The following is a 24206-nucleotide window of genomic DNA, read 5'->3' as shown; positions in this document are numbered from 1 at the left end:
AAATATTTATCCATCTTTGTTGTGAGCAGTGTCACATAAAAATCAACAACGTCAGATTAAGCTATTAATCGCGCTACCGCCACCTACAGGCCTACCACCTATGCGCAACCATACGAGAGCTGTATGATTTTTTTTTATTATTTTTTTTTGCGTCTTCATTTTTCTGGACCAATTAAGTGGAATTTGATCATTTCCCACGGCACATCTGATGATCTCTGTGCCGCGGCACACTGGTTGAAAAACACTGATTTAAAGGACCGAAAATTATTAAGCCTATCATAGAAAATTATGCATCAGAATAATATAGTTTTTTCTTTTTATGGGATAGTTACCCAATACTGCCTATGTAGGCAACTGTTTTGGTTAAGGGAACGGGCTAGGTGACTGTGTTTATAGCCCCCGTTCTCAGCGTCAGGTGTCTAATGTTTTTTGGGGATATGGGGAATATGTCTGTTTATTTTATTTTTTATTTTTCTTGTCACACGTTATTTGGTGGCATTTCTGGGTATTTTGGCGATATGGGTGGGGGGTGTTATAGTTCTTCTTGTTCTCACTATATTGATGTTCATTACAATGTACTGTCTTCGTTTACCGGACCCACAGGTCTACTACTCCTGTTGGTCATTTCTAGGGAGTGGGTAATTCCTACTGTTGCCCCTCTTTCTACACAGCCCAACTCTCATCTAGTATGACAACTCTTCAAATAGCCAGCTGGAATGTGAATGGTTTAAATGGCCCGATCAAACGTGCGGCATGTCTAGATTACCTCTATAGGAAGAAGTTTGATATAGCATTTGTACAGGAGTCACATCTTAAAGCAGCTGATGTACGTCGTTTTGCTAACAGACACTACTGTATAGCAGCGTCGGCTTCATATAATTCCAAATCCCGTGGTTCTCTTATTGTAACAAAACGCTCCCTATCTATAAATGTCCTGGAGAGTGCTGGCAGTCTGGCAGTGCTGATGGGCGGGTCTCACTGATCAAAACCATTATTGCTGGGCGAAAGCTGGCGTTCTTGTCTGTTTATGCCCCCAACCCTTTTGACAAAGAGTTTTTCCAACAACTGTCAGTGATAATGTCAGAGTTGCAGGATTATGCTTTGATCATGGGTGGGGACATGAATGCGACCCTGGACCCTGCCTTAGATCGCTCACATCCTCAGGACCAACATTCTCACTCCCAAAATTCAGCATCGGCCTTTCTGTCACGTTTTATATCAGACTTTAACCTCCTGGACACATTCAGAGTTATTAACCCCTCGGTTAAACAATACAGCTTCTTTTCCAACAGACATAAAACATACTCGCGTATAGATTACATTTTCATTTCTCCATCCATTTCTGAATTACATGATGCATTAATGTTTCCTTGTCCACTTTCTGATCACTGTGTCACTATGGTCACATTGACTTTAGCTAATACACCAACTAAAGCATCACACTGGCGCTTCAATACAACCCTTCTGAAAAATATTGATTATTGTACTTATTTTAGGAGCGAGCTTGATAAATTTGTATCTGAGAATGTTGGTAGTGTTGATGACCCTCGTATCTTTTGGTATGCGTTGAAAGGGTGTATCAGGAACGTTTCAATATCTTTTTCATCCCACCTTAACAAGACTCGGTTGGGCAGAATTGATGAGATAGAATCCGATCTTGCAACACTGGAAAAACAGCAGCAGATATCTTTCTCTGAAACTAGGGACCGGAATATCCGTATTACCAAATTAGGACTTAACTCTCTTCTTAGACGACGAGCTGAATTCTTAATCCATAAGACTAGACGAAATTATTATTTTAACGGCCCCAGACCTAGCCACCTCCTAGCCCTTAGACTGAAACACGACGAAAAATTCTCAACCATATCAACTATCAAGCCTAGTGATTCTCATGATACCATCTCCGACCCCAAAGCAATTAACTCTGAATTCCGTAACTTCTATTGTAAGCTATATTCTTCCGAGGTCATTCTAGACAGGGACAATTGTAAAACTTTTTTGCAGAGCCTAGATCTTCCCTCCCTGAATAAGGACGAATCTGACCAGCTGCAGACTCCAATATCCCTGGAGGAACTGATAAACGCTATTCAAAAGATGAAGAAGGGTAAATCGCCGGGTTGGGATGGCATCCCTCCTGAATTCTACCTTACCTTCTGGGATGTGTTAGGCCAATTCATGTTAGACATGATTACTACTTCTGTTGAGAAAGGGTGTTTCAATAGGGACGCCAACTCTGCCATTCTATCTCTCCTTTAAAAACCTAACAAGGACCCCACCCTCTGTAGCAGCTACAGAGCATTATCAATATTGAATGCCGATGTAAAGATTTATGCCAAGGTGCTGGCCTCTAGACTTGACGTGCATATGACCAAACTCGTTCATCATGACCAAACAGGCTTCATAAAAACTCGCCAAGCTGCGGACGATATTCGTAGATTGCTCCATGTACTCCACTTCTCTCCTGAAATGTGCCGCCGCCGGCACAAATCCGCACACAACATTGAAATTACCGTAATTTCTAAACGGTTTGTGCAATCGAAAAAATTCCAACTGTCCCTGAAAGCTGAGATGTTGCACTTCAACCAACATATAGGTTATTACGGTAAAATGTGACGTGACGACATTCTCAGAGTCCATGAAGGCGGAGGCAAAGTTTTACAAAATGGAGGAGGGTTTGCTATCGTAGAAATTGTTCCCTAACCTATTCTGAAGCTTTGGAAACGATGAAATAGTCTTTGCTATCTCTCGAGGGTAAACAAGTATTATTATTATTATTAAAAATGTCTCGGAAATCATTGAGGGTGTCAAAACCTCCATCTCGATTTATCCAGGACGACAGCGGGGACGTGATTTCGTCAGAGTGAGTTTTTTTTTGTTTGTTTGTTTGTTGTAGCCTAACACATTTGTAGCCTAACTTTTTGGTTATAAAAATAAATTAACAAACAATTATAATTGTTATATATATTAATATATTAATATATTATATTAATAATAAACAAATTGCTTTTTTCTGCTCTTTGTAAAGTGGATGGACACGAGAGAGGTGTCCATGTGCACCAATGTCCATCCAGTCTACACTGGCGAGACGGTACTGCGCTGGCAGAAGACAGGTATTGACATAATGCTGTAATGTAACCTTTTTGTCAGTTGATGAATAAATGACAGGAGCAAAACACATTGAATTACCATTGTGACAATGTGCACCCTCCTTTTCTCTCCTATCTATCTAGCTGATGGACAAAATGAGAGGGTCCCCATCCCCAGGCCCACAGCTGTCGGGGAGTATAATAAGTACATGGGGGGTGTTGATACATCTGACCAGATGCTGGGGACAAACTCTGTCCACCGCAAAACCAGGCGGTGGCCTATTACTGTGTTCCAGCACTTTGTGGACATTAGTATGACAAACAGCTACATAGTCCACAAGGAGCTATGTAAAAGCAAGCAGGAGGTATGTAATTGTACTCTTCTGTATTTTGCACTGTCCTGTCTTGTCCTTGCACCTTTTGTATGCTTGTCTACTTATTGTTATGCACCAACATTCCAAAGCAAATTACATGTATGTGTGAAAACCCCCGGCAAGAGTAAATCTGATTCTGATTTTGTTTCAGGGACACATGACACGCCAGGACTTCCAGGAGCAGCTGACTGCCCAGCTCCTGGGAGTGCCACTGCATGGCAGGACGAAGAGGATCCCCAGCCAGGGCCATTTCCCTGTCCCTGTGAGCGACGGTCAGGGGAAGGGCAAGACCGTGAGAGCCACCCTGGGGAGAAAGAGGTGCACTCTGTGCAAAAGAAACACTCCTTGGAGATGTAGAGAGTGTGGTGTGGGCCTCTGCCTTCAACTCGACAGGAACTGTTTCACTCTGTACCACGACTGAGTACAGTAGGCCTGTCTGTATATAGTTAGTTAGTTAGTCCTCTTCACCCCGTTGAGGGGCATAGGGCGTCCACCAGAGCTCTCCATCTCACTTTCTTTTAGGCCTGGGCCTTTGTTTTTGTTGACTAACACCTGGATCTTGCTTGTGAGGCATAGCTTGTGTATATAGTCTGTTCTTAATTATTTGTATAATAGTCTGTTCTAAATCATTTGTATATAGTCTGTTCTTAATTATTTGTATATAGTCTGTTCTAAATTATTTGTATATAGTCTGTTCTTAATTATTTGTATATAGTCTGTTCTAAATCATTTGTATATAGTCTGTTCTTAATTATTTGTATATAGTCTGTTCTAAATTATTTGTATATAGTCTGTTCTTAATTATTTGTATATAGTCAATTTAATTTAACTAAAAACCCTCTAAAATCAATTCCGTTTTTGTGTTTTTCTTCCCTCAAAACATTTCAGTAATGTCAGATATTGAAAGCTGAAGTAATCCTGACAAAAGGAGCAAAGGCATTTACTCACAGGACATTATCTGACATTTTTACAGCCAAAACATTACAAAATACTTTTATTCTTGACTAAAAACCTATAAAACCCAATTCCGATTTTCTTTTTCCTCCATGTCACTAATCACTAGAATGGTCATTACTCTTGAACAATATAAGATATTTCTAACCTGTCTTCTATTCTGAATTGCCAACAGAATTGTGCATGCCTCATACCCTCTAACTTTCCTTCAAGCTTGTAAGTAAAATGGTTTAAAATGCAGTTTTCTGATGGAGTATGGCAGCCGGAGAAGATTTTTGTAAAGATTGCTGTGTGAAATCTGCTGGATAAAGGATAGTTATTCTCAAATAATAAAATAAACATTGATACCATTTAAAAGTACTAGCTCTTCTCTTTAAAATGGTCATATCATTTTTGGCTCTGTGATGTAATATGAAAACACCAAAAATGTTCTTGTATCGGAATGCCATATTCCGGAATATGAACATATGAAAATAGGAATATAAAATTAGGTCTAAAAGGGTTAAGTCTCCATGTGCAGTCCTATCATTAGACTGACGCTGAAAAAGCTTTTGACAGGCTGGAATGGGACTATCTGTGGCTGGTACTAGACAAATTTGGCTTAGGTTCAGACTTCACTAAATTGATCAAAGTTTTGTATTCAAACCCCTCAGCTATGGTCACTACAGGAAATATAATGTCACCTTCTTTTAAAATGTCAAGGGGCTCTAGGCAGGGATGTCCGCTCTTGCCAATCCTATTCTGTCTCTCACTCGAGCCATTAGCTCAAAAGATTCGGCAACACCCTCTTATCTCCTCTATCAAGTTTTGTAATACATCACACCACATTTCATTATTCGCCGACGATATTCTGTTATATATGGATAAGGCTGCAGCATCCATTCCCAGAGTGTTGGACACTTTTGAAGAGTTTGGCACTCTGTCAGGCTACAAGATCAATTGGTCCAAGTCTTCATTAATGTCTCTCAGTACTTCTCTTGATCCATCTACCCTACCATCTCACATTCCAGTCGTTAAGTCTTTTAAATACCTCGGGGTAGATATCTTTCCCTCTCTGTATTCAGTTGTAACCAAAAACTTCCAAGGCATCTTAAGCAGAGTGGAGGCAGACATGAATAGATGGTCACTTCATCCACACTCCCTACAAGCACGTGTCTCCATTGTCAAAATGGATGTTCTTCCCAGGGTAAATTTTTATTCCAATATGTTGCCAATCTCACCTCCCAAGAGTTACTTGGACAAGATCCATAGTCTTATATCAACATTTATTTGGAAAGGCAAGCGCCCTCGCTTAAAACTATCCACTCTACAGCGCAGCAGACAGGATGGAGGTCTAGCTGTCCCCAATTTTAAAATGTATTTTTGGGCGTATGTGCTGCGCCCTTTATCAACCTGGTTAGATTGTAATGCATCGGTTTCATGGCGAGCGATAGAGGAACATTTGGCTTCCCCTCACCGCTTACAGGACTTAGTGTACTCAGGTCTATCTACCCAAATCTAAGCTGGGCCCTATAATGTCCTCTCTTTTATCAGTATGGCTGGCTGTCGAGAAGGCAACTCACTCTCAGTTAAAGTGGCACACCCATACTCCTATCTTCCACAATTTCGCTCTTCTAACCGGAAAAGTTCCCTTTTCATATCCCCAATGGAGTGATAAAGGTATACATGTTCTTTCTGACATTTCTAATGATGAGGGTCTTAGAATGTTTAAGGTAGGCCAGGAAACCAGATCATAGAGTACACAGTGATGTGCTACGGGACAATGAGTTAGATATAAAGTGTAGAGAACTGTGATACACAGAGTCGGCAGTGAAGTATAGAGAAGGCAGCATGCATGTGTCATCCCCCCCCCCCATACATCTCTCTCTCTCTCTATTCTCTCTACCTTTCTTGCACTAAATACAATTCTTTGCACATAGTGATAATTACATTGGAGTCAGATTATCAATATTATATAGATTTTGCCATCAAGAAAATATAAAGTCTCTGCCAAACATAATTGTGGAAAATAATTTAAATTCAAATCTGTCAGGTCTGGAAAGTCTGGAAAAGTCTGGTATAAAATATTGACAATTTCCACACCAGGAAAAGTATGGAAACCCCCCCACAAAAAGAAAAAAAAGCTGAAACTATTGACAGTCTAGAAAAGACACCTGTGATTGCAGACCTATGACATATTTGTAACAGAGTTCCGAATTGTATTCAATCCCATTGTATTCCTGAATTCCTGCCGTTTCTTCAGACATCATAAAAGTTGTTCTTCTGAATAAGCCACACCCACCTGTGAACCTACAGATCTAAATTGTTGTACAACGTGCTTCCATTCTTCTTATACAACAGTTAGTTCCGACCAAGTAATTTGATTGGACAAGAGGCATTCCATGAGTTACTGTTACGGTTAGTCAATGTGTTTGGACCCAGATGCAGAGCAGAACAGAATGGAAACGATGCCGGGATATGATTCCAAAATAAAGGTACTCTTTATTTGAGTAAACAGGAAATAATAAACCGCACAGTAAGCGATGAAATAAACGTGGAGAAAGCAAGTCTCCTAACAAGGCAAAACAAAGGATTAGCAATAGTCATACGATACTTATCTCCTGGGCATACGAGGAGCAATAAGGCTGCGACAAGACTAAGACAACACGCACACACACGACGCAACATAAAGTGAACAATCGACACAGAGGGAAAACACAGGGGGAACTAAATAGACCAGACAATCACTCACAGCTGTTCACAATCACAGACAATTAGGACAGACAGAGAAACAGTACACAACATAGGGGGCGCCAACGGGTCGCTCCAAGGTAGAGCGATCCCCAACCTGACAGTATCCCCCCCCGACGAACGGCACCTGCCGTTCACCTGGGTGCCTCAGGATGTAAACGTCGATAGTCCTCGATCAGGGAAGGGTCCAGTATATCCCTCTGAGGCACCCAGGACCGTTCCTCCGGCCCATACCCCTCCCAGTCCACCAAAAACTGAAACCCCCTACCCCTCCGCCGGCAATTCATGACCCTCCTCACCGTGTACACCGTTTGTCCATCAACGATGCGCGGCGGGGGGACAGGGGGGGGTGGTGGGGCCAGGGGGCAAGTAAGGAACGGTTTCAGGAGGGACACATGAAAGGTGGGATGAACCCGCATGGATGGTGGAAGTAGCAGTTTATATGCCACCGGGTTCACCCGCCGCACCACCTTGAAGGGTCCCACGAACCGAGGCGCCAGTTTCCTCGACTCAACCCGGAGAGGAAGGTCCCGGGTCGAGAGCCATACCTTCTGCCCCGGGCGAAAGATCGGGGCCGGGCGACGCCTGCGGTTGGCCTGAAGCTGGGACCGGACCGAAGCCCGCTGAAGCGCCGCCCTCACCCGCCTCCAGGTCCGACGACAGCGACCGACGTGGGCCTGGACGGAGGGCACTTCCGCCTCCTCCTCCTGCACAGGGAATAGGGGGGGTTGGTAACCATACTGACATTGAAAGGGGGACAGTCCAGTGGAAGAGCAGAGGAGGGTGTTGTGGGCGTACTCCGCCCACGCCAGCCGTCGGCTCCATGTCGCCGGATTGCCGGAGACGTAGCACCTCAGCACGCCCTCCAGGTCCTGGTTGACGCGCTCCGTCTGCCCATTGGATTGTGGATGGAAGCCGGAGGACAGGCTGACGGAGGCGCCGAGGCTGGTAGCGAACGCCTTCCAGAACCTGGAAGCGAACTGGGGCCCCCGATCAGACACCACGTCCTGCGGAAGACCGTGCACCCGAAAGACGTGCTGCACCACCAGGTCGGCCGTCTCTCGGGCTGAGGGGAGCTTGGGGAGAGGAATGAAATGGGCCGCCTTGGAGAATCGGTCCACCACCACCAGGATGGTAGTGAACCCGTCGGAGGGAGGGAGACCCGAGATGAAGTCCAAGGATGTGGGACCAAGGACGTTTGGGGATGGGGAGAGGTCGGAGGAGCCCTGCTGAGGGCTGAGGGAGGTTTAGCTGCGCGCGCACACCGGACAGGCTGCCACAAAGGCGCGCGTATCCCTCTCCGCTGTGGGCCACCAGAACCTCCTACGAATAAAGTCCAGGGTCCTGGCAGCCCCGGGGTGACCGGTGAGAGACGACGCATGCGCCCATTGAAGCAGCCGTGAGCGCGCGGCCTTGGGGACATAAAGCCTCCCCGGAGGTCCCCCCCCAGGATCAGGCTCCCGTCTGAGTGCCGTCCTTACCACACTATCAATCCCCCATGACACAGGGGCAACAATGAGGGTCTCTGGGACAATGGGGTGGCTTCTCTCTACTAGGTCCACCGGGTCAAACTGTCGGGAAAGGGCGTCTGGCTTAGTGTTCTTAGACCCTGGCCTAAAGGAGATGGAGAAGCGGAAGCGAGTGAAAAACAGCGCCCACCTGGCTTGGCGTGAATTGAGCCGCTTCGCCCCCTGAATGTAGGCCAGGTTTTTGTGGTCGGTCCATACTACAAAGGGCTGCACGGCCCCCTCCAGCCACTGTCTCCACTCCTCCAAGGCTAATTTAATAGCCAAAAGCTCCCGATTCCCTACATCGTAGTTCCGTTCCGCTGATGACAGCCGACGTGAAAAAAAGGCGCACGGGTGCACCTTCCCGTCCTTCACGCACCTCTGGGAGAGCACTCCTCCCACCGCTATGTCAGAGGCGTCCACCTCCACCAGAAATGGTATGTCCGGGTCTGGGTGGACTAGGACAGGGGCAGAGGTGAACCGCTGTTTGAGGTCCACGAAGGCGCTCTCCGCCTCCGTGGACCAGACGAAGGCCTGCAGGGTGGTCCTGGTGAGAGCCGTAAGAGGGGCAGCTAGGGCGCTAAAGTTACGGATAAACCGTCTATAAAAGTTCGCAAATCCTAAAAAACGCTGTAGCTGTTTGAGTGAGGAGGGACGGGGCCAGTCTAATACGGCGCTAACTTTAGCAGGATCCATCGGTAAATCCCCCCTTGTCACAATGAAGCCTAAAAACGAAACTGTGTCGGCATGAAAACACATTTTTCCGCTTTCACAAACAGTTGGTGGTGGAGGAGACGCTGGAGGACTTGACTGACATGTTGTTGGTGTTGAGCAATGTCCTTGGAAAAAATAAGAATATCGTCCAGATAAACAAAAACTGAGTGACCGATTAAATCCCGCAGTACATCGTTTACCAGCGCTTGAAACACTGCGGGAGCGTTGGCGAGGCCAAACGGCATAACCAGATATTCGTAATGTCCATTGGGTGTGTTAAAGGCGGTTTTCCATTCGTCCCCCTCCCTCATCCTCACCAGATTGTAAGCGTTGCGAAGGTCCAATTTCGTAAACAGTCGCGCCCCCTGCAGCGATTCGAAGGCGGTATCCATCAGAGGAAGGGGGTACCGATTCTTAATCGTAATGTCATTCAGCCCCCGGTAATCAATGCAGGGACGCTGTCCCCCGTCCTTCTTCGCCACGAAGAAGAAGCCTGCGCCAGCCGGCGAGGTGGAGGGGCGGATCTGACCCGCGGCCAGTGCCTCCGTGATGTAGTTGTTCATGGCGAGAGTCTCCGGGCGAGAAAGGGAAAACAAGCGTCCCCGTGGCGGCAACGTACCCGGTAGAAGGTCGATAGTGCAGTCATAAACAGAAACAGTACACAACATAGGGGGCGCCAACGGGTCGCTCCAAGGTAGAGCGATCCCCAACCTGACAAGTTACGATATACAGTATAACAGCACTGGGACTTTTAACTATATGTATCACTCTGCCGCACAGGTGTTCTAAATGACCGTTAATTAGACTACATTGTAGAGCGGACCTGCGCCATCGTACTGCTGTTCTAACCTGCGGACATTAGTGTGAGTTCAAGAGGCGCGTCTGATTCAATTGCTTGTGCTAGAATAGACTGTGTACTACTGGATACCTCACCGTATTCATTGTTAGAGAGTTGACTCATGTTGATATTTGACTATAATGTGCACACTAGAAAACGATGGAGCAGCGTGCTGTCTGATGTCAACGGGTCTGACTCTGAATCACATTCACACATGCCACCAAAGCGACTGTCAACCGAGTCATATTTCACTGGTTGCACAATACATGGAAATGTACAAATAAATGTACACGATACAAAGTAGCTAGTTTGTGTTCAGGTTACTAGGCAACAGTCCAGTTGAACAGTCCCGTTGCGGAACTATTTTTTCTTGACGGAGCCAAAATAAATGATTAAATAAACAAACAAATAATAATCTGTTGTCTGCGGCCTCGTACCTACGACCGAATCACAGCCGTGCTGATATTCAGTATAACACACTCCTTCTCGTGTGATATTGCTTAATTATCTCTTGCTTTCTCCACCCCCCCCGCTCCCTCTGCATTTGCAAACTTGGTAGTATCTAACATGTGGAGTGGATTTTATCCCAGGATTGCCACTGATCTTCAACAAAGTTAAAAGTGGAGGCCCTGCCTCCTCTGACCATGAAGCAGGTAGATAAGAGAAGTTTACTTCCCTCAATTTTCTCTCTGCTCCTAAGTGTTGGTGAAAAAGCAGAGAATAGGCTACATGGCAAGTACACATCATCACTTCCCCTTCTAACTCTTTTAATAATTTACTAGAGTGCAAGAGGGCAGGAGACAGATCGTGACGTTAGAATTATAAGGTTCTATCTCTATTTTTGTCAAAATTTTGTTTTTTTACATAATCTGATCCATTAGGTGTTTATTAATGCCTGTGTGGTGTTCTTTTTAAAATGTTGACATTTTTGAGTTAGTAATTCATAAAATACAAAGGTTCCATCTCACAAAACATAATGGAATGTAAAAACTTTGACGCTCAATATCTCTGAACTACCCGAAACGGAGATAGAACCTTATAATTCTAAGCTCTCGAGATGTCTAGGAGGAGCCTAAAGTGCACCCTGTTTTTTCGAGAGGTGGAGTCAGTAGCCAATTCATAGCTTTCAGTCACGTGGTTTCTTCCCTAGCAACCACCAAACTGACGGGCAAAAAGTATCATAGCAACATCGCTCAACATGGCTGCCTACTATTTAGACCACCTCACTCATGAAGAACTATCAAGATACACGACGGTGATAGGAGTGAAGGATTGACACCATTCAAATAGTGTTGGATTCCCTGTCTTCTACTCTATCCGGACACGTTGGAATTATTTTCCTAACCCCCGGAGAATCAAAGTTATTGACTTGCAAAGGGTGCCTCCTTGACCGGCTTTTCCCGTGAATAACACCGGTTATGGAGGTGGTACAAACATAAGACTATTATTGCTAAATTCACCATCAGTATACGGTCATTTTGAGCCCTTAACCACCGCGCTGACACCCCGAGAAGATATACTTTTAATATGAAACTCGATCAACCGGGCGTTCACCGGCTGCTGGACGAAACTCCCAACTCCCGCTGTCAGCGAGGCGAGGGAATATTTCTACCTGGGAATTCGCTCCTTGCTGTGTCCACGGTGATAGGAGTGGAGGATCGACTCGACTCCATTCAAATAGTGTTGGATTCCCCGTCTTCTACTCTATCCGGACACGTTGGAATTATTTTCCTAACCCCCGGAGAATCAAAGTTATTGACCTGCAAAGGGTGCCTCCTTGACCGGCTTTTCCCGTGAATAACACCGGTTATGGAGGTGGTACAAACATAAGACTATTATTGCTAAATTCACCATCAGTATACGGTCATTTTGAGTACTTAACCACCGCGCTGACACCCCGAGAAGATATACTTTTAATATGAAACTCGATCAACCGGGCGTTCACCGGCTGCTGGACGAAACTCCCAACTCCCGCTGTCAGCGAGGCGAGGGAATATTTATATCCGGGAATTCGCTCCTTGCTGTGTCCACGGTGATAGGAGTGGAGGATCGACTCCATTCAAATAGTGTTGGATTCCCTGTCTTCTACTCTATCCGGACACGTTGGAATTATTTTCCTAACCCACGGGAAATCAAAGTTATTAACCCGCAAAAAGTGGGTTTTGCCCGTGGGTTTTGCCCGCAAAAAGTGCCTTTTGCCCGTCAGGTGGGCGTTTCCACTATGCTGTGACGTCACATGAAAGCTATGAATACGCAAAGATATTCCCTTTCCCCCACCCCCTCTTTTAGCCCGGCCCCCAACACACTTCCGGCTTTGTTTTGAAGAGAGGGAAAGAAAAAGAGAGAATTGTCAAACTGAGAAAGCTGTCCCCAAACCAGTTATTGTGGCAAAGGAAGGGAATAACATGAAGGGAGGAGAAAGTAGCCCTACAGCGCCGTGTGGAAAAAGTCAGGATGACACATTGATTGTAAAGAAAATTGATTTTGTGCTTTTTATTGCTGATGTTATCAATGGAGCTGCCCAAATACATAGTAGAACAGATAGAATTAAGATTATAGTTAAGTCTGCCAGAAAGTACTTAAATGCGCAAGGGATGGAGTGGGGAGATGTAGTAGATGCGCTTAATGAACCAGGTACTAGTAGTGTCGAGGAATCATCTCAATCAAAGACATGTTCAGACATATAATAATGGTATTAACTATCCTCCAATGGAATGCAAGGAGTTTGATTTCTAATGGGCAGGAATTTAAAAAATTTGTTGTAGACTTACAAAAGAAACCTAATGTAATATGTATACAGGAAACATGGTTGAGACCGCAATGGGATTTTGTAATACAGGGTTATGTAGGTATTCGGAATGATAGGAAGAATGGGAATGGTGGTGGTGTGGCTACATTTGTTAAAAATGGGACAATATTCAAAGTAATTAACTTGGGGAAAGAACATGAGTCAATAGTGGTGAAAATTTGGACAGGGAAAGATGAGTTTGTAATAGTGAACTATTATAATCCATGTAAAAGATTATGTCATGACACATTAGATATGGTGGGTGCACAAGCACAGGGTAAAGTGATATGGTGTGGGGACTTTAATGCACACAGTGCATTGTGGGGGGGTGAAAGAACAGATGCAAATGGTTTAATTATAGAGGAATTTATAGAGGATAAGGGATTGGTGTGTATGAATGATGGGAGAGGTACTAGATATAATAGTGCTCAAAATAAGGAGAGTGCAATAGATTTAACACTGGCTTCAATGGGAATTGCAGGTATCACAAATTGGGAAGTGTTAAGGGAGTCTACAGTGGGGAGTGATCATTACCCTATAAGTATTATGCTTGGAGTAGAAGTAAATCAAGAAGAGGACATTAAGATACCGAGATGGAAGTTGGATAAAGCTGACTGGGAGAACTTTCAGCAAATTAGTTGGGTCAAGGTTGAACCGTTACTTAGAGAGGAAATATTAGATGTGGATGAGTTTAATGAGAAGTTGGTGTCAGCCATTATAGAGTCAGTACAGGAAACAATACCGATGAGTAAAGGGTGTAAAGATAGGAAGAATGTACCTTGGTGGGATAAAGAGTGTTGGCAAGCAGTTAAGCATAGGAATAGTTCATTTAGACAGTTGAAAAAACATCATTCTCTGGAATCATTAATTCAATATAAAAGGGCACAAGCAGTAGTTAGGAAAACTATAAAAACAGCTAAACGGACATACTGGAGGAAATATTGTAATACGATAGGAAGGGAGACTAAGCTGTCTGATATATGGGGAATGATCCGAAGAATGAGTGGAATTAAAAGGAATTATGTAATACCAGTGTTGACAGGTAGCAATAAATCAGCAGTCAGTAATAAAGATAAGGCAGAACTTCTGGCAGAAACACTCGTGAAAGTTCACAGTTCAGGTAATTTAACAGTAAATGCTAGACACCGTAGGGATACAATTCTTGCTCAGAATATAGATGTTAATGTAAAGAAGAGTGCAACAAGGGATAGTTTAGATTTACCTTTTACATTGCTTGAATTAAAAAGGGCTGTAAATGTGAGGAGGCAATCATCACCAGGGAAGGATGGTATTTGCTGTAGTATGTTAGCTCATATGAAGGATCATGCATTATATGTAGTATTAAAGTTGTTTAATAAAGTGTGGGAATCAGGTAAAATTCCAAACAAATGGAAACACTCAATCATTGTACCTATTTTAAAACCAGGTAAAGACCCATCAGATCCATCAAGCTACAGACCAATAGCACTTACATCACAGTTAGGGAAAACTATGGAGCGAATGATCACAGAAAGGCTAACATACTATTTAGAAAGTAAAGAGTTGTTCTCTCCTTTTCAAAGTGGGTTCCGTAGAGGAAGAAATACTATGGATTCCATTTTACGTCTTGAGTCAGAAATTAGGAAAGCTCAAACTAACAAAGAAATGGTGTTAGCTGTCTTTTTCGATGTTGAGAAAGCTTATGATATGTTGTGGAAGGAAGGATTGCTAATCAAATTAAGTAAACTGGGGGTAGATGGTAGGTTATATAACTGGGTGTTAGATTTTCTTTTTGGCAGGACAATACAGATAAGGGTAGGGACAGAACATTCAAAGGAATACAGGGTTGAGAATGGGACTCCACAGGGGAGTGTTTGTAGTCCAGTATTATTCAATGTCATGATTAATGACATCTTTGAACAAATAGAAAAAGGAATAGGGAAGTCTTTGTATGCAGATGACGGGACCTTGTGGATAAGGGGGCGGAATCTGAGATACATAGAGAAGAAAATGCAGATTGCAATTGAGAAGGTGGAACAATGGGCAAATGAGTGGGGGTTCAAATTATCTATACCTAAAACACAGGTAATAGTTTTTTCTAAACGATCGAGAGAAGTGTCATTGAAATTATATGGGCATACTTTAGAACAGGTTCATGTAATTAGATTCCTTGGTGTTTTATTTGATGAAAAGTTGACCTGGAAACAGCACACGCATAAAGTAAAAGATAAATGTAAAAAGGTCAATAACCTGTTAAGATGCCTGTCAGGGAGAGATTGGGGAGCAAGCAGAGCAGCATTGTTTAATGTGTATCAGGCTTTGATGAGGGCTTCTCTAGATTATGGATGTTTAGGATACATGTCAGCAGCAGTAAGCCATCTTAAAAAGTTGGATGTGCAACAATCACAAGGACTTGTGTGAGAATATGTAGTGGAGCTTTTAAAACATCCCCAGTAGCAGCAATACAAGTTGAAGTTGGGGAACAGCCACTGTGGATACGCAGAATGAAACTATTGTTAGCTTACTGGGTTAATCTCCAAGGTCAGAATAGTTCACATCCAACTAGGTCTATTGTACAAGATTGTTGGGAGCATAATAAGACACATTATATGAGTTTTGGATGGATAGGGAATACAATAGCAAAAAGGTACGATTTAGATAAATTACGGTATAGTCCAGTAATCCCGCACTCAATTATTCCACCCTGGTTATATGTGAATCCATTAGTAGATTTAGATATACAGCAAGAACTACGAAAGAAGTCCAAACATGCACATCCTGGGAATGTGGTACAAAACTATATTGGTCAGCACTATACAGGCAAGTTCTTAATTTTTACAGATGGCTCAAAAGACCCAGAGACAGGACGTACAGGAGCTGCAGTATTCTTCCCACAGTATAAAACAGGAATTTAAAAAAGAACCACTGATCATTTATCAGTGTACACAGTGGAGCTCCTAGCAATATTGACAGCATTAGAATGGTTGGTAGAGAATAGGGTTAGTAATGCACTCATTGCCTCTGACAGTTGGGCAGCACTGTCAAGTATCAGATCGTTGAAATCATGCAGACAGGATATTGTTTTCAAGATCCATCATTTAATTTATGTAATATATAGTATGGATATCACTGTTTGCTTTGTTTGGGTTCCTGCTCATGTAGGGGTAGAAGGAAATGAAGATGCGGATATATTAGCTAAGCAGTCACTTAAATCAGAATCAATAGAAATAGATATTCCACTTAGTAAAGCTGAGGTAAAATCAATCATTAACAAACACATGCAGGAACTATGGCAAGAAAACTGGAACAGAAATGAAACAGGAAGGCATTTGTTTAACATTCAAAAGAAAGTCGGAATAGGAAGTAGGATGGGCAGGAACCGGAAAGAAGAGACAGTGATATCCCGGCTCAGGATAGGTCATACTGGGTTGAATGACACACTTTACAGAAAAGGAAAACACCCAAACGGCATTTGTGCACACTGCAATAACCCGGAATCTGTTCAGCATGTGCTGCTGGAATGTGGAAAATATGAAGAACAGAGAAAGCTCCTGAAAGCAGCAATTCAGAAAGCTAAGTTAAGGTTTACTGTAGGGAACTTACTTGGAAACACAGATACAGTAAATAACCAGGTAATTAAATATCTGAAAGAAACAGGATTGATAGGTAGGATTTAACCCTACCCCTCCCCACCATTTTGTTTATTTCTTTCATTTACATTTTTCCCCCTACCCCTCCCCACCATTTTGTTTATTTATTTCATTTACAATTTTCCACCTGTCAAGCTAACGTTCCACACAGTCCGGTAGGGGGTGGTAATGCGCCACACAGTCCAGTAGGTGGCGGTAATGCACCTTAAGCTGGTTGCCAACCGCCAATCAAATAAAAAGAAGAAGAAGAAGAAGGAGAAAGCTGTGTCCTCGTGCAAGCAAGAAGCTGGCCTTGAGTGTCGGTAGTCAAATCCTTGAACTGTCATTCTTTCCTTGTGATACCATTGTTTGGCGCAACAAACTGGCTAACAGTAACAAAAGCTAGTTTTGTAATTGCTAAAGTGCCACCTACCAGACAACACTTTGGAAACTGATACGGGTGAGTGATCTACCATTTGTTTAGCCTAACTGTGGTCATCATCATCATTCCTGGTTTCACATGTGGTTTGAGTTGATCAGTGCAAACCAGAAATTCCCTCCACCAGAGTACCTGTGAACTACAGCGGTAGAATGACAATTTAATCGTTTTTTAGACTCGGATCTATTCATACAACAAGGGACACAGCACTTTCCCGTTTTCTCCATATTGTCAGGGTATTTGAGCCTCGGAAAAGCGCTATATAAATATAATTTATTATTATTATTATTTCGGCATTTCGAAGACAGCGCCTCAGCCAACGTTGGACCCGGAAACACGTCACGACTTAACAAGCGGTATCTCTTTTTATAAACTTCACTGAGTTGTTACCTTGTGTTCTCTGCAAGTGCTATTGGTGAGGAAAAGGCTAGGGTATTTTAGTTGGCTAGTGTTTGTAGATCCAAAATGTTAGTCTCAGGCTAACTGTGTTTCTGATCAAATGTATTTGACTGTGTATGATCCGTCTTTGCTTTCATCACAGTAAGCATGATGTGCTAGGTTTGACTGCAGAAAGTGAGGATTGAAGCAACACTTTCCCAAGAAGATGGGATTTTGATGAGTTTAGCATTGCCATCCACACCCTTTCACCTGCACAGAATTAAAAATAATAATAATTCAGTACCCAACAATAACAACAGCCCTTTCTCAATTGTTAGAAACATTATTCCTCACACCTCCTCGCTACTTACTCAAAGGATATTGGAGGAGAAGATGTTGTAGGTTCCTCCACTTAGATCCACTCACCGAACACTTTATTAGGAACACTATATTAATACTGGGTAGGGCCTCCTTTTGCCCTCAAAACAGCTTCAATTCTTCGTGATATTGATCCCTCAAGATGTTAGAAGCATTCCTTTGAGATTCTAGTCCATGATGACATGATTGCATCACGCAATTGGTGACTGGGAAGGCCACTGAAGAAACCAGTTTGAGAATTAGTCCATTAGTCCAATGTCCACACCAATGACGTTTTTTTGATAAACGTGGATTTTTATATTCGTTTTGGGGGGTTCGTCCACACGCAAACAAGTTTTTGCCCCATGAAAACTGACATTTTGAAAACTCCGTCCAGAGTGAAGATTTTTAAAAACGCTGTATATTCGCTGTATATTTTTGATGTGTGGACGAGATAGACAGAGTTTTTTGTATTCGACACGTCGTCATGCGTGTAGATTTCTATGATCATGCGCACTGCAGCTGTTTGCTGTTCCCTCCAACGTCATATTCTGGCACCAGTAACTACTTTGTTTACAACAGGCAACGGTGGCCGAGGCTACACAAGCGAGGAAAATGGATGTGTACAAAGTGCTTCTAGTTCTTTCACTGTTAATTGGACTTTCAACCTGTTTACAGATAAATGCACAGTTAATGATCGAGAACATTAAGAGACAGAGGCGTCTGATTGGCCAGCGGGGCTATGGGGTTAAAATTATATCGCCGACTACTGGTGTGGAATGCTCAATGACAGCGTATGCATGTGGCTACAGACATTGTTTATAAACATGCTGGTGTGGTGATATTTTTATATACGTTTATCAAAAAAACCTATTGGTGTGGACAAGGCCTTATTTTGCTTTGTGACATGGTGCATTATCATGCTGGAATTAGCTATTAGACGATGGGTACATTGTGGCCATGAAGGGATGCACATGGTCAGCAACAATACTCAAACAGGTGGTGGCATTCAAGCGATGATTGATTGGTATTAACAGGCCCAAAGTGTGCCAAGAAAACATTCCCCCCACCATTACACCACCTGAATGAATGAGAAGGTGTACAGGTGTTCCTAATTAAGTGTTCAGTGAGTGTATTTTCCTTCAATGCCCTTTTGAGAAGAAGCAAGTGATTTATTTTTAGAAAGGGGCACAGAGTGGTCACACACAGGAATCTATTGTATGCATTGACGATACTCACTTTTCCTTGTTACCGGCCAAGGGCTGAAGTTAATGCAGAAATATTCTATCTTCATAGTTGAAATATCCAAGGGGACATCGTTTGCGTCAATGTTAGATTGCAGGTTTCGGCACACACCTGATTCAAATGCTAAACTAACTGGGGTGTTCAGTTTAGGCAATGACTAAACTGAGCATCTATCTACTATAATTTTTCCAGGATAACAGTGGCATAATGTGAAACAGATCTTTGGGACGGCCTGACTCTGACGTCACCCCATTAAAGTTGACATTTAAAGTGTCAGATTAGGGTTAGGTAAGGGTTAGGGTTAATGGTAGAATCCCATCTTCCCAAGAATCCCACTTAACATCTACATGCTAGTATTTATTCTTGACCTGCACTAAAAAAAGAAAAACCTTTGCAAGTGCAACCAACTATATAATTAAGCCTATGTCCTCAATCAGGTGACAATAATGAGTAGATCAATTAATATGTGGATGAAATTCTGGAACAAACACCTGCATACTGCCTCTTCAGGATCAGTGTAGCCTTCTCTACAGCTGCTCTCATTGACCAAGGATTGTCATCCCATCCTCTTTAACGACCGGAGGTTATTACATTGTCAGCATCATTGATGAAGTAAGAAACTTTAAAATTAGGGATGCACGATATTTATCGGCCCGATAATGGGAAATTAATGTTATTAAATATTTATCGGTTTTATAACATTTTAGCCGATATAGAGCCGATAATATGAAGCCGGAAATATTTCTGCTTCCGGTTTCCGCGCTCATGATGCTGCGCCTGCGTACAGCCACGCAGTGTAGAGACGAGAACGAAACATGTCTTCCCCGGTGTGGACATTCTTCAGAGTTTCTGAGGCAGATAGTGCGTTTGCAATTTGCAACACATGTTCGACAAAAGTTCGGAGAGGAGGGCAAAGGTCTACGAGTTACAACACAACGAATCTCATAAGTCACCTTAAGATTCACCATTGCAAGCACTAGTAGGAGAAGGTAGCCTAGCCGCGGAAAAAAAAGCTGCTGTGCCTATTGAACACGCATTTGAAAACTGCAGGAAGTTTACTTGAGACAGCTCAAAGGCTCAAGCAATCAATGAAAAAATAATGGAGTTTATGGCCCTCGACGACCAGCCTTTCTCTGTAGTAGAAGATAAAGGATTTCGCCAGCTAATTTCACATTTAGAGCCCCGGTATATAGGGATGCTCCGATCTGGATTTTTGGGGCCGATACCGATCACCGATTTTTTTCCTCAAGATCAACCGATACCGATACCGATACCGATTTTTTTTTTAATACATAACTGTAGGCCTACTGACTGGATAGCCTACATATTTTTTGCTTTTTAGACAAAAGTTTTGATCCATTAGGCACCAAGCAAACGCAGACCCATTTTTATGGCATAGTAAAGGTCTGGCCTATCACCCAGTTAGGGCCTGAAGCCCAAGTCAGTCGATATGGCTGTATAAAAGACATCATAAACGTGGCCTTCATGGTTTACATACTGTTACGTCCTCCTATGTTTTCTGTTCAGTTATCTGTCTTCCCCAGGAAAAAAAAAAAAAAAAAAAAAAAAAATCGGTTTTTGCGATCGGCCATTTTTGCCGATCACCGATCGAGTCATTTGGAGTGAAATCGGCCGATTTAAATCGGTGGCCGATAAATCGGAGCATCCCTACCGGTATACACTCCCAAGCCGCCGCTATTTTGCAGACGTGTGCCTGCCTGCTCTGTATGATACAGTCGCCACACACATCCATAGTCTGATCGATACTAGCGTAAGCCAGATAAGTTTTTATCACAACCTACCTCATCCTCATGCACTAAAAGTAGCATAGCCCAGCCCTTTTCAGTTGCTTTATTAAGCATACTAGTGTAGCCTACTATGTGCCTTGTGATATTCTGTTTATCTGCAGACTAAGCAGCCATTTGGCACTAGTTTCTGTAAAAGTTCTATAAAACTTTTGGTTCTATAAAAGTCTTTATTTTTGTATTGACTGATGCACTTTATTTATTTTTTGATATTTTAATTATGCATTTTCAATGTACAGGGATAGACAAGATGCACTTTATTTTTGACACTTTTTTGATCTAATTACTCTTAGGTGAGCCTTTTTTGTTTTCATAAAAGGAGGCCAGATCTTGGCTAAAAAAAGCATTGTGCACTGTCTATAACAGATTCTGTTTGTTAGAGGAAATAATAAATGAACATTTGAAGAGTCAGAAGTGTTCTCTTTGTTGTGTTAACAATAGTGATGTAAGTTAGATTTGGTGAGATCACTATGGAATATTAAATCATCAATCTTTGCTCACTACATAGCCTTTCTTACCTTCAGGTGTGCATGAACTACAGGTTATCAACTGTGAAATTATATCTGTTCTCATATCGGTTATCATATCGGTTATCGGCCACGAGAAGCGGCTAAACATCGGTATCGGTTGAAAAAAAATGCATATCGTGCATCCCTATTTAAAATCAATGTTTTTTTTGTTTTTGTTTTCATAATTTGTCAATAGTTTATGGGTATATGAATTGTTAGCCTGGCACTTTATGCAGTGTTTATATTTTTTCCCTCTCCCACACTGCAACTATGTTAGTGGTATGGCCAATGCTGAGCTGTAATTCTCTATGAGGATTGTTGTTTATGTGGATTATGAGGATTTTCTATGAGGATTGCTGTTTCTATTTAGAGATTGATATGAGGCATTAGGTTAATGTGGAGGAGTGGTACTGTAATGTGGATGATTCATCAGACGGAATGACTGCATGTTATTTTTGTTAACTTGCCTGATATTGTACAATAATGTAGGCCACAGGATGGCTATATCCTAACTATGAACCAGAGTAGGCTTTGTTTAGGCTTTTTGTTTTAGTAAACTCAGCTTCTTTGTTATTGGGTTTTTATGGTAGTGTGCAAATTACTGTCACATTACTGTCTAGTTATTTCAGCTACTTTCTAATAATATTGACTTGAAAGTCCTTGTAATTGTACTTGGTCATGGTGAAAATGTCACACCACCATTATGTGTTGCCAGGCAGGCTTTGCATTCAACCAATGAAAGTTACCACAGTGTAAAGGAGGAGGGGCTGCTTGTTGTGGGTGTGTCCTTTCTTGGATTTCAACGGTTTGTAAAGGGAGATTGATTGATTAAGGTCTGAATTGAATGAAACAATATAGCCTGTATGATTTTTATGTTTTGAATGCAGTTTTCAGTTTGCACAATTTTAGGCCCACTTGGACCTCAAACAAAGTTAATTAAATGTGTTACTGTCTCATGTGTCTGGTGGGAGATGGTTTGTGTTTGAAAATGATCTCACATGTAGGTTGTCATTTGCTGGGACTCTGGAATGTATCGTATCCTGGGGGGTATTCCACGAAGCTCGATAAAGTTCTAAGCCTCGATAAAGTTCAAAGCCTCGAAAATGTTATCTTGCGTTCGGTGCCATCAATGTGGCTCAAATAATTCGCTGCTTGGTTGAGCTCCTTCTGAGTCAGATATAATTAGCCTGCTCCCGACCAGGCTAAAACACAGGCTATAGTCATCCGTGCGTCAAAAAAGGCTCACAGGCGGAAACTAAACGCGAACGACAGTTCCTCATGTGTCTTTTAGGAAATATTAGTTCCCACTTCACACGAGATAGATAGATTAGATAGTTTGACTGTGTGATAGATAGATAATTTGATATTTTGAAAGTGTGATCGATCGATAGATAACTTGATATTTTGAAAGTGTGATAGATAGATCGATAGATCAATAAAGAAAAGAGTGTAAAAAAAAAAGTAATTGTCTCAACTTGCATTGCTGTCATCACAGCGGTCTGGCTGGCATAGTGGTTAAGGCAGCCGACTCGAGTTCCAAAGGTTGCGAGTTCGAGACTTGACTACGTCATTCTTTTTTCTTTTTTTTTACATTTAACCGAAGATTTCATGCAAAGGTTTCAAACACCATTGTAATCGTGTCAGTTCTTGTAAATTAGCCTGCACCATAATTTTATAGCCTACATACTTTTTTAGATGAGATTTTAGATTAGATTCAGACAACGAAATGCAGTAAAAAGTGCGTCTGAAGAGGGATTCGAACCACCGATATAAAATGACGAATAAATCCTATGGCAGCGGTCGATACCACTAGGCCATTGTGGCGATATGACGGTTTGTAGCCTGTTGCGGATATCACCACAGTAGTAAAATTCATTTATTAAAATATGAACATATAACAATAACTGGGGCTAGTATGACCTACGCATTTAATCGGTCAGCAATTTCTTGCCAAACCATTTCCCTCGCCTTGTTAATTGCGGCAGTATTGCACTATTTTACATCTTATTTTTCCGTCTTCATAAAAATCAATAATTCGGAATGCTGCGCAAATGTAGTACCCCTGCAGAGTGGAGTATCTTCATTTCGACAGATCGACTCTTCGGGGCTGCGTATGTCTGCGTGCACGCACCCATATCGAAGATTTGTAAGCCTGTCTTCTGTGAACACTGATGACACAAGGCTGATCCTCGTTCGAGGAATCACCTGAGGCTTGAATTCCAATCTCGAGTTGCCTGAGCGGCGCATTTATTTATATCGCAGCTATACTGATCCACCTTTAGTGGAAATACCCCCTGGTTCCTATACAAACACTGAGGTGGAATTACACTGTTCCGGAATGGATTCTAGTCCACATGTTCCACCCCCTTTTCTTCCTCAAAGAAAACATCAGTCTGACAGCACCCTCTAATGTTGGCTTACAACAACTGCAGCTACTTCCCATTCAACATAGGGTGGGCTGAATAGCATATTCAGAATATTCATTTATCCACAATAATGTCGTTTTGTTATGTGACTGCTTTGTTTAGGCTAGCCTTTTACATGTTTGGAAAGAAGAGTCAGCATTTTTGCTATTGCTCGACTGTTAAAGACAGTATTGTCAGTGTGCATTGGATCTTTATCATTTAAACCCTAAGAGAGTGCTCGCTCACATAACTTGTTGGAAGATCTCTGCAGGCTGTTCTGCCATGAACAGATGATTAGATGTAAAATAAATAAAAACATACCAGTTTTTACTGTCATCATGGACTAGAATCTCAAAGGAATGCTTCTAACATCTTGAGGGATCAATATCACGAAGAATTGAAGCTGTTTTGAGGGCAAAAGGAGGCCCTACCCAGTATTAATATAGTACCAGTATAACACGCAACACA

At 42.5% G+C, this 24206-nt stretch overlaps 1 protein-coding gene and 1 pseudogene across 2 annotated transcripts in view; both read left to right on the top strand.

Annotated features, from left to right (window-relative positions):
* LOC308168667 (tRNA (carboxymethyluridine(34)-5-O)-methyltransferase alkbh8-like) overlaps window positions 1-24206 on the top strand; it is a 257081-nt pseudogene that overhangs the window by 76427 nt on the left and 156448 nt on the right. The window lies entirely within an intron of this gene.
* LOC308168668 (piggyBac transposable element-derived protein 4-like) lies at window positions 3032-4757 on the top strand. The gene is made up of 3 exons (XM_080543280.1): window positions 3032-3110; window positions 3231-3451; window positions 3612-4757. The coding sequence occupies exons 1-3, from the start codon at window positions 3050-3052 to the stop codon at window positions 3879-3881; spliced, it is 552 nt and encodes a 183-aa protein (XP_080399406.1). The 5' UTR covers window positions 3032-3049; the 3' UTR covers window positions 3882-4757.

Source organism: Nansenia antarctica, assembly GCF_963989245.1.
Source record: "Nansenia antarctica genome assembly, chromosome: 12".
NCBI classification, from domain to species: Eukaryota; Metazoa; Chordata; class Actinopteri; order Argentiniformes; family Microstomatidae; genus Nansenia; species Nansenia antarctica.
The sequence above is the reverse complement of the archived record's forward strand: the minus strand, read 5'-3'. Positions and strand labels throughout refer to the sequence as shown.

Coding starts and splice junctions, on each gene's coding strand:
- LOC308168668 (XM_080543280.1), top strand. CDS start 3,050: ATGTGCACCAATGTCCATCCAGTCTACACTGGCGAGACGGTACTGCGC. Junction 3,111..3,230: donor ACTGCGCTGGCAGAAGACAG/GTATTGACATAA, acceptor CTATCTATCTAG/CTGATGGACAAAATGAGAGG. Junction 3,452..3,611: donor TATGTAAAAGCAAGCAGGAG/GTATGTAATTGT, acceptor ATTTTGTTTCAG/GGACACATGACACGCCAGGA.